The following is an 11132-nucleotide window of genomic DNA, read 5'->3' as shown; positions in this document are numbered from 1 at the left end:
CCGCTGTGCTGCTTTGCCGTTCCTCAGCACTGAGAGCTCATAGATCTACAAGGGAATCCCAAGAAGCGCGGGAATCAGCTTTGCTTTCCCACAACTCCGCCTGGTGGGATGCTCCCCCACAATGCTTTGCTCTGTCTGTTAGCAAGGTGCTAGCCAAGTGGCCATGAAATGGTGACAATGGGAGGCAGAAAAACTGGTTTTATCGGTTTTCACTTTCGTTGACTTTTCCACGTCGGCAGCACTTTTGTCGCCAAAATTTCCCAGTGTAGACAGAGCCTAACGTAGCACGATGTGAGTATGGAGAAAACATGGTTCCGTTTATCGAATGGAGGAACAAGTGAAAACAAATGGTGATCTCTAAAATCCAATCGCAGCATGCATCCTAGAGCCTGCACTTAACTAATGAGGTATTTTCCAGTCTCCTAGCACTGAGCTCACCCCAGAGCCTTTCTTCCAGTGCTTTACAGGCCCTCCAGTGCCTATGACCCTCCATTGAGAAGACACGCTGCCAGCAGCCTAGCTCCTCGGTGAAGGATAAGATCTTGTCCCCTCTTCTCTTCTGTTATGTAGCTACAGAATCAAGTTCCTTTCCCCAAAAGACCCTCCCTTTCATCTTTTCTCTTTGCAAGCCCTCACGCTTGACGCTGGCCAAGACAGCAAAGGTCTCTGGGAGCATCTACTGGTTTGTATGCTGATTGAATTGGCCCTGGGCCATGCAATATACACACTCCGGCTACGTCTAGACTGGTATGATTTTCCGCAAATGCTTTTAACGGAAAAGTTTTTTGTTAAAAGCATTTGCGGAAAAGAGTGTCTAGATTGGCACAGACGCTTTTCCACAAGCACTTTTTGCGGAAAAGCGTCCGTGCCAATCTAGACGCGCTTTTGCGCAAAAAAGCCCCGATCACCATTTTCGCCATCGGGGCTTTTTTGCTCAAAACAAATCTGAGCTGTCTACACTGGCCCTTTTGCGCAAAAGCTTTGCGCAAAAGGACTTTTGCCCGAACAGGAGCAGCATAGTATTTCCGCAAGAAGCACTGATTTCAGACAGTAGGAAGTCAGTGTTCTTACGGAAATTCAAGTGGTCAGTGTAGACAGCTGGTCAGTGTAGACAGCTGGCAGCTAGACACAGCCACCCTGACAGAAAGGGAAACATGGTTGTTCCTTCCTGCCTGGGGACTGCTTTATCTCACAGACCTTGAGACATGATTCCTTACATATCCACACATCCGCTTTGCAATCATCACAATGTCCAGTGTCTTGCTGGCTTTGGGTAGAGACTTCACAGGCCACCGTTTGGCATGCTATAATATAGATATTAGCCCCACAAGATCCCTCTAACTCTACACACGCCTCTGTCCTCTGCCAGCTGGTATCAAGGGGTCGCAAACCCCCTCTGCTACTGGAGGCCCTTTTGGTGTATGTGTGGTATATTATGCAATTGACAAAAGGAAGAACCCAGTGCGCAGAGCCAACAGCCAAAAACCTGGTGCATGGAGTGGCAGCAGGAACCCCAGGTACTAGGCCAGGAGCCTGGGGTGCTGTAGCACTCCTTATCCCCCTAGTTCCCATGCCTATGGCCAAAAGCCCCTTAGGGAAGCACCCTGGGATTTGGCCCAGTGATCACCCATCCAGCCTAGCTTCCAGGATCTGAACTGGACTCAACGGCTCTGTTCTGCACAGGCGGTCCTTTGGGGAAGTCGCACTCCCTTGGGAAAGTCACGGTCCTACCAGCTCAGAACACGATAGCTGCTGCTTATCTGGGATCTTCTTCTTCATGATGCTGTGGTTAAGGGAGAGATGAGGCACCGAGATTTGTAATAACGAGAAACCCAACAAGTCCGACCTCTTGGGCAGCCTATCCTTACAGACACTCAAACTAGTTCCCTCTTTCTTTTCCTCTGTAACTTATCTCTCTGGCACACCCTGCCCTGCCATCTCTCTTGGGCCTTGCTGCCAGCTAAACCGTTGGGGTTGCAAAAGAAAATCCGTTTGTGTGGCAGCCCCATGGGGCTGGGGAGCTCGTGTAATAGAAATCTTAGAGTTCAGTGGCACAACAGACCCCAAGAATGGGGTGAGATTGGACAGCCTGTCTGTTATGTAAATGATGCTAGGCAGACAATGATAAGAGGACAAGGACATCTGTGTTCAGGGAGGCCAAAGGTGATGGGCACTATAGAAAATCCACAGATAGTGTGGATGGGGTAAAGAGGGCTGCATGGTGGGGTGCATATGGGGATGGAGAGAGGGATGTGTGTGGATGGAGGGGTGAGTGCATGTGGGGACAGAGGAATTACCAGTGGGGTGTGTATGTTTTGGGATAGAGAGGGGGCATGTATGGAATGCGTGCATAGTGGGGTGTGTGAGGGATGGGTGAATGGGAGTTTGAGTATGGGGCTAGAAGATGTATGTGGGGATGGGTGGAGGGAGGGATGCGTATGGAGATTGAAGGAATTGGTGGTTGAATAGCGAGGTGCATATGGATTTGAGTGGAGAGATGCTATGTATGGGATGGATGGATAGTGGAGAGTGTAGCGGGGTAAGGGTATGGATGAGAATGGAAGGGTGTTTATGGGGATGGGTGGTTAGTGGGGTGCATGAAGGGATAGGTGGTTAGAACATGTAGGTGTGGATAGACAGATACTCTATTAAAACCGTATCTCAGAATCCTCTGATTGAGGGTCCTGAATTGGCCTGGGGCAGACCCCTGCTTACTGGCAGTCTGGGCACAGGTTAGCCAGGCACCTGGCTGGCCATCTGCTGGGTATGTGTAACGTCCCAGAGCTGTTTCCTGTTAGCTGGGGGTTTTGCCCCTGTTTTGAACAGTGTTGTTCTGAGCTCTTAAACAGACAGCTAGTTCCATCTGTGAGATGGCTGCTTTTTTGTGCCAGGCAAGGAATCCCTATACAAACAGCCCCCACAACCCACCTCAGAAACAGCTGCATCTCAGCATTGGGTGAGGGATCCCTGAATGAACAGCTGCTGTGCCCCACCCCAGAAGATGCTGCATGTTAGTAGTAGGGAGGATAGTAAATAAATAAGCCAGGGAAGCTGCACTTCAGAGATCTTTGTTCACACAGCTTGCAAATCGTGTGCACTGCTGCAGGAGGGGCTGTAGAAATGGGGAGGCTTTGGTATTAGAACTTCCTCCACAGTAGAACCTTTAGCTCTTTACCATGCACAGAGCCCTGGCACTGGCTATTTCTCTTCTTTAGGTTTCCTGGACAGACTTTACGAAGGCAAAGATGAAACATTTTGGGGCCTCTGCGAGAAGCCGTGCCTTTAGCTGGGGACTCACAAGCCTTCAGTGAAGGTAGGTTGGTCTCTTCACAGAGGGGAAAGTGGGGCCTAAGTGAGTTGACCGAAACCTCAGGAAAAGTCAGTGGCAGAGCAAAGACGTCCTGGCTCCCAGCTGCTGTCTCCTGGACCCCTCCCAAAGAGAGGCTCGCAGCCATGGACCCCCAGGTTAGCATGCATCACCGCCCTGTACCCAGGTCTCCTTCCTCCACTGGGGTTCTTTTATCACCTGCCCCGCTCGTGGTTATTATGGGCTGGGCTGGGCTAGGGTGACCCCCATTGACCAGGGGTGAGAACGAGCCTGATCAGCTGTGAGCTGGCCCTTTAAGAGCGCCCGAGAGATCACGTGACCTGACAGGCGGCGGCGACGCAGCCAGCGAGAGGAGGAGGCGTCTCCCCCCGAACGCGTGGTCGCTCTTCATTGGCCGAGCCCGACAACCAATTGCAAGCGGCCATCTGGGACGCCAACGTTCGGGGGCGCAGCCTCACTCGTCGCGCGGGGTGCCCGCCAATGGGAGCGCGCGCCGCGAGGGCACGGGCCAATGGGGAGCTGGCGGGGGCGGGGGCCGGGCCGGGCCGCCTATAAGAGCCGTCGCCGGCGGCGGCGCGCCCGCAGTGTCCGGTGCGCCGCTAGGTGGGGGCGTCTCGAGCTGTGCAGCTTCCCGGGTCGCGAGCGTGGGACCCAGCGCGATGAGCCCGCTGCTGGCGCTGTGCGGCCTGCTGGGCCTGGCGGCGGCGGGGCCCGCCCAGCTCTTCAGGGAGGAGTTCGGGGACGGAGGTGAGGGGGGGGGGTCACGGCCGGGGGGGGGCCCGGGGACACCGCCCCCCCCTTTGACTCCTGCACCCGAGACCCGGGCCTGGGCCTGCCCCCACCCGGCCTGTTGGCCTCCTCCGGGGGGTGCGGAGAGTCCTAGAGACACCCCCCCGCTGGGAGGGGCCCCCCCCACCCCTGCTCGAGCATCGCCCGCCTGCTCTGCACGGACCGGTCCGTGCTCGGGGGCACGTGGGGGGGGGGCAGAGCGGGGCCCGGGGGGGGCCCGGGCTCAGCCCCTCTGTGCCTGGAGGGGTGGCTGGAAGGAATCTGGCGGCGGTGCAAGCCTGCAGTTGTAGGTGAAGCCCCCCCCCCCCGCATTTCTCATGCCCAGCTGGAGCCGGTGTCATAATCTGTTTGGGAGGCCAAGAAGCCCCGAGGTGAGCCTGGCTTGCTCCTTTGCTTCTTGTCCCTACGGGAGCTTTGAGAGACTGGCCCAGCCACTGCAGAGGGATGTACCGGCACCCTCAGGGCGCGCTGATCCGAGGCACTAATCAGCAATATAAGCTGTTATACAGATGCTATGTTCCATGTTGGAGGAGGCTGCATTTCAGCAGCAGGTGACTCAGTTCCTGGGTATTGTCTTCTAGTCGGGAACAGCTAGTGCTCATGTGAGGAGGAATGCAAGATTCTGCTCTGCACTTGACCATGCCTGAGGCAGAAAACTTCCACTCGGCCTGCTGAATGAAGTAGGCATATTATTGCGAGGGGGTGTGTGGGCTAGTGGCTGGAGCCCTGGGAGTCAGAACTTTGCAGGGGTAGTGACTTCCTTTCTCCCTTGGTTCCCTGCCTGGTGAAAGAGACTTACTCCAGGCTGACTGGCTTACCCAACCAGTTTGAGAGCTCTTCTCTGGCCTGTGATGATGGAGCAAGGTAAGGTACAGGGCCTTCCTCAGTCAATGGCCAAGTGTGGGCTGGGTCTGTAGGTCACATTCCCACCTTCTGAGAGCTAGGGCCTGTTCAAACTGATGCCTGGGTCTCTTCCCCACAGATGCCTGGACAAGTCGCTGGGTGGAGTCAAAGCACAAGTCAGACTATGGGAAGTTCAAACTGACGGCAGGGAAGTTCTATGGGGATGCTGAGAAGGATAAAGGTGAGAAGTTGTGTGTGCGCGTGCGCGTGCTGCATTCTGCTATCCCTCCGGGGATGTACTGAGGAGATCGGGGCATCTTTTCTTAACTATCTTGCCCATTGGCTCCTCTGGCTGGTTCCTACTTGCCTCCAAGTCACCCAGCACTTCTATAAATACCTTAGCATCAAATCAGCCCAGTACATCCTTCTCATCCTACTCTGGCTGTAATGGGTTAGCTTTCTGGGTGCTGCTTGGATCGGGTGCTCTCTGGGACAGGACTGGCTTTCTGCACAGTGGAGCATGGGTCCATGACTGACAGAACCCCATAATGCACCTATGTATGTGGCTGGAGGAGGGATATCTCTTTGCTGCCTTGTGCCCTGTTAGCTTTATGTTAGTGGCATGGGGCTCTGTATGCAGGCACCATGCTGCAGAGTGCTGAGCATGAGCAAAGAGGCCTGTTGCCCAGATGTGCTGAGCTCTGAGGCCAGCTGAGCTGTGAGGCCAGCTATGTGAGGAATCCTGCTCCCCTTAGCTGGCAGCTCATGACTCTCTCCCCTCCCCTTGCCAGGCCTCCAGACAAGCCAGGATGCCCGTTTCTACGCCCTGTCCGCTCGCTTTGACCCCTTCAGCAACAAGGACAAGACCCTGGTGGTGCAGTTCACTGTGAAACATGAGCAGAACATTGACTGTGGTGGTGGCTATGTCAAGCTCTTTCCCTCAAGCCTGAGCCAGGAGGACATGCATGGGGACTCGGAGTACAACATCATGTTTGGTGAGTGGCTCTGCGTGGGACAGCTCCATAGCCTTTGCTGGCTGTGGATTACCCACATGGGCCTGGACTGAGGTTAGGGTCTCATGCAAAGCAGGGTGGGGCTTGCAGTGTGTGGATGGGAGCTCTCCCAAACCTTGGGAGTGGCTGGGGGTGCTTAGTGGCCCAGCATTGTGCTAGGAAGCTGCTGGATAACCCATGTCATATGGGGCCAGTGGTGTGGCTGGATGGCTTCAGCTGCCAAGGGGGTTCTTTGCTTCATGCCCTAAGAGGTCATGCATTGTTGCTCTGCTCCACCCCAGTGGTAGATGAAGGAACTTGAGACTTGCACCTGAAATACAAACTCTGTCCCGTAACTCCCTGGGATGGTTTCTCCTGAGAATCCTAGAGACCAGCCTGTCCTAGATGGCTCTGTTCCCCCAAACATTGCCCCTGTCTTTTCTGCTGAGTGGCCTGCCAGGTTGGGGGGAGGGGAGAGTCTAGTCTGAGCCCCATTCAACACCTACTCTCCCTGCTGAACCTGTCACTAGCTCCACACTGGGCCCTCTATTTGTGAGCTAGCACCTGGTCCTGCTGGGGCTGCATTTGCCAGCTCTCTGCACTGGAACAAAGTGACTTGTCATTTCAGGCCCTCCTGAGCCAGGCTGGTTTGCTCTGCTAAACTGTGGCTTGTTTCCGATCCAGGCCCTGACATCTGTGGTCCAGGGACCAAAAAAGTGCATGTGATCTTCAACTACAAAGGGAAGAACGTTCTGATCAACAAAGACATCCGCTGCAAAGTGAGTATCCTGGCATAGGGCTCCTGCCCTGCCACGGGGGCCTGGAGTGAGATCTCCTTGGCCTGGAGCGGAGAGCCTTCCTCCAGCCAGGTCCTCTGATCCCCGGCTCCTTCCCTTGCCCAGGACGATGAGTTCTCCCACCTCTACACCCTCATTGTGCGGCCTGACAACACCTATGAGGTGAAGATCGACAACGGCAAGGTGGAGTCAGGCAGCCTGGAGGAAGACTGGGACTTCCTGCCTCCCAAGAAGATCAAGGATCCTGAGGCCAAGAAGCCGGAGGACTGGGATGAGAGGGCCAAGATAGATGACCCTGAGGACACTAAGCCTGAGGTGAGCTGGGGGGCTGCAGATATAGGGCTGGACACAGGCTGGCATTGTGGTGCTCCATGTGGCCAGCTGGTGGGGACAGATTGTAGGGGAGAGAGGAGGGCTTTGTGCCCCCCAGAGGGAGGAGTTGACAGCAGATCTCTTCCTCTGCCCCCTCAGGATTGGGATAAGCCCGAGCACATTCCCGACCCTGACGCCAAGAAGCCGGAGGACTGGGATGAGGAGATGGATGGGGAGTGGGAGCCTCCAGTGATCCAGAACCCAGAGTACAAGGTGAGGCTGGGATCCCTCACTGTAAACTTGCACAAATGCTGTGGCTTCCTGAGTGGAGGAGCCATGGGCTGTGCAGCTCTGCTGCAGTCTGTGCTGTGCATCCATGTAGCCGTGGATGAGGTCTGAGGTCTGACTCTCGCCCCTTACTGCATTGGATTGACATGAGCCTCATCAACGCATCCTGCCCTTGCAGTCCTAACCCCCCCAACGCCTCTGTGCAGTGCCAGTGAGCAGTCCTTTCCTGGTGCCACCTCCTCCCTCTGCAGGGGGGGAGGAGATGGAGTCTTTAATGCCCCTTCCATCTATTGCAGCAACACTCTCCCAGTCTGACCAGCTGCTGGCAGAGCTGGTAAGGGAGGCTGTGAAGCGCTCCAAAGAGCAACCTGGGAATGTACCTTGGTTCTCACTTGGCATGTGGCAATTTAGGGTCAGATTGACAATTTGAGGCAATTTAGGCAGAGGGGTTGTTGGATCATTTAGTCTGATGGCCTAACACAGGCTACAGAACTGCCCTGCAGTAGTTCCTAGAGCTGAGCTCCTGAGAGCTTCAGGCATGAGTTAAAGCCTGCCAGTGACTGAGAATCCACCATGCTCTTTGGTTCAGGGCTCCGGCCCTGCCTGGGGAGAATCCAGGGTGCTAGACTGGGCATCCTCTGGGGCAGGCTCAGTTGATGTCCAGATGGCTCTGAAACCAGCAGTAAGTGAGGCCTTGAGCTCCTGCTCGCCTGAAACTCTGGGCCCGTGAGCCTCAGTGTAGGGCATTGCATAAAGGAGACAGCTTGTCCCACTCTTGGCGCTGTAAAACTTGCAGGCAGAGCTGCTTGTCCCAGTCTCTGGCCTCTCCCCAGATCTCCCTTGTTGGAGATGAGGTGAAATTCCTTTCCCGGCTCACTTGATTTCTCACATGCTTTGGCTTCCCAGGGGGAGTGGAAACCCCGCCAGATCGACAACCCTGATTACAAGGGAAAATGGGTGCACCCTGAGATCGACAATCCAGACTACACCCCTGACCCCAGCCTGTACTCCTACGACAACTTTGGTGTCATCGGCTTGGACCTATGGCAGGTACGCTCCTCCCCAGAGGGCTGGCCGGAGTGAGAATTGGAAAGCCCTAGCAGTGGCATCGGCCTGATGCCACCTGGCACTGGGGGTTGTGGGGAAATTCCCCTAACTCGGCTCTGCTTCTGGCTGAGTCCCTGGAGCACCAGCTGCAGTAAAGCACTGGAGTATCCAGTCTGATGGGACCTGGGCCTTGTACTTGGCTGTGCTGCAGGCAGACAGCTTAGCCTGCCCTCAGACTGCTGGCTTCTTGCATCAGAATGCTTCCCTCACCAGAAAACAGCTCTGTACGGATACAAAGTTGGTATCTGCATCCGCACCTGCAGCACTTGGTGGATTTGCAGGGCTCTATGAAACACATGCTTGTACTTTGCCCAATCCTTGAGAATTCAGCCTCTACTGTGGTTGAGAAGCATGAAGCTCTTTTCTGGCAGGACTTTTACTCCACCCTTTCTTGCTGAATGACACCCTCCCCACCCCATACTTGGAGCAAGCTGGGTGAGGTTGCGCTGAGGCTCTGTGCAGCCAGGAGCAGCCAGTCACTAGTTCTCTGCTTTTCAGGTGAAATCTGGCACCATCTTCGACAACTTCCTGATCACAGATGACGAGAAGTTCGCTGAGGAGTTTGGCAATGAGACCTGGGGGGCCACCAAGGTACTGGCTAACCTGGGGGAAGGCGCTTCTGTTCCCTGCCAGAAGGGATTCCCCTTGCCAGCACCTGTCTCCTCCCTCTGGGCCAACATTGGGGAAGCACTGCTCTGAGCCAGAGCCTGCCCATGGTCCCCTCCTCCCACCAGTTGGGCGGGCTGGCAGGCAGTGCAGTGACAGTCACCCCCTGGGGCTGTCCTCTGTTCCCAGTGAAGCACCTCTTAAGCAGGACTAGCTGAGTCCAGTGGTTTACTGTTGACTCTTCAGTGTTAACTCGGTGGTGGGCAGCTGTAATAAGCCACCTCTGAAATCTGGTATTGGGGGGCAGGGAGAGGAGGCCAAGTAGCTTCCATAAATGTCCTGAAACACAAATCCTGTAATGGCTGCATACCCTCTCTGAATAGACAGGGTGTCAGGAGGGGGGCTACAGCTGGAGCAGGATTCCTGACCTGTGAGGTGAATGTCTGAGCCAAGCCATGAAGGTGTAACGTGGTCTGCAATTGCGGAGAGGTTGGAGTCCAGTCTCCTAGCTCGCTGAGTTCTTGCAGTGTCTCCTTATTACTTGGCCCAAACTAGTCTGAGGACAGCACCATTCTCCTTGTGCAGATGGGAGAAACAGAGGCCCAGAGGCAAAGTGACTTGGTGAAGGCTACCCAGGGGATCTGGCAAAGCAGGGAGTCCCAGACTAGTGCCTAAACCACTTGCCCTATGCTTCCTCTTCCTTTTGCCTAACTTATGTTGCCATCCATCTCACCAGGATGCTGAAAAGAAAATGAAGGAGCAGCAGGACGAAGAGCAGCGGAAGAAACAAGAGGAGGAAGATAAGAAGCGGAAAGAGGAGGAAGGGGACGAGGAGCCCGAAGGGGAAGATAATGAAGATGAGGATGATGATGATGACGACGAACCCGAGCCTGAGAAGGAGGAAGAGGAGGAAACGGAGGGACCAGTGAAGGATGAGCTGTAGAAGGCGGTTCCCACAGCACCACTCCTCTGCTGAGCCTCACCCTGGACCGTGTGGCTTGCTTGGTTAAACCCAAATAAGGAGGGGGGAGGGGATACAGTAATGTCTCTGTGAGACTTGAACTTTTTTATTGGTGTTTCTGTTTGTGTTTTTTTTTTTTCACATGCCCCCAATGCCATCAACAATCCATTCATGTCAGTACAGCTCTAGGCCCTGCAGGGCATGAATGTATGGTAAAGTTAACAGTAGAAACTTAACCCTTGGTTCAGGCAAGAATGGCAGCATGGAATACTTCTACTGGTGGCGAGCTTCTCTACTGGCTGGCTTCAGGTGCTCTGCAAAGGGGCATATAGGAGGCAGAGTATCTCTCCTTCCCCTTCGCCAGTCCCTTACCTGCCCTGTCCCTCAAAGTTTAGTCTCCCTGAATGGGTGGGGAGGTTGATTGTCTTTTCCTCTGTTCTCAAGCACGGGGGTGGGAGTCTGCAAGACTGCAGTATTATGTCTCTTTTCAGCAGTCTGTTCTAGGGAACTGTAGCTGTGGGGAGAGCTCTTGCTCAAAGTGAGTGGCTCAATCCATTCCCCCTAGCTCACTGCTGCACTTTTTTTATAACTGCAGCATCTGTCCTGGCCTCTCTTGCAGCCACAGCTGGTGCCAAAGCCAGTTCAAATGCAGGTGATAGTAACTCTAAGCAATTTCTCCCCTCCCCTTCTTTTGGGATGCTGAAGCAAACAGCCCTGCTACCCTCCACAATCCCCCTAGAAATTGCATAGAGCTATTGGCACAGCGGTGGGGAAATGGCACTGGTAAGAGTGAGGAGACTGTTGTCTGGGTGAGGGAGGTTGCTGGGGGGGAGGGCACTTACAGTGGGTAAGGGAGTAGAGTTCGGAGTCCAAATCTTACTACGAAATAAATATATTGGGTGGGGGAGGGGAATGAAGGGACGAGGTGGGGGCTGGGAGGCTTCTCATGTTCACTTGAATGTATGAATGATTGAAGATTTCTATTAAATTAAATCCTGTGTCTGGCCTGTGACCTGGTTTCCCTGGGCTCTCTGCTGGGCGGGGGCTAGGGGGCAAGCTCAGCTGGAGGGGGCCAGCGCTAAGGCCGAGTCCAAGGGCTCCAGCTGGGA

General features: G+C 54.7%; 1 protein-coding gene across 1 annotated transcript; it reads left to right on the top strand.

Annotated features, from left to right (window-relative positions):
* The first annotated feature begins 3897 nt into the window (after positions 1–3897).
* Positions 3898–11035, top strand: CALR (calreticulin). The gene is made up of 9 exons (XM_075902372.1): positions 3898–4075; positions 5100–5201; positions 5752–5955; positions 6637–6731; positions 6855–7064; positions 7221–7334; positions 8256–8399; positions 8955–9047; positions 9799–11035. Exons 1-9 carry the CDS (start codon positions 3988–3990, stop codon positions 10003–10005), a joined length of 1257 nt encoding a protein of 418 aa, XP_075758487.1. The 5' UTR covers positions 3898–3987; the 3' UTR covers positions 10006–11035.
* Positions 11036–11132: the final 97 nt, after the last annotated feature.

This window comes from Pelodiscus sinensis, chromosome 19, assembly GCF_049634645.1.
Source record: "Pelodiscus sinensis isolate JC-2024 chromosome 19, ASM4963464v1, whole genome shotgun sequence".
NCBI classification, from domain to species: domain Eukaryota; kingdom Metazoa; phylum Chordata; order Testudines; family Trionychidae; genus Pelodiscus; species Pelodiscus sinensis.
The sequence above is the reverse complement of the archived record's forward strand: the minus strand, read 5'-3'. Positions and strand labels throughout refer to the sequence as shown.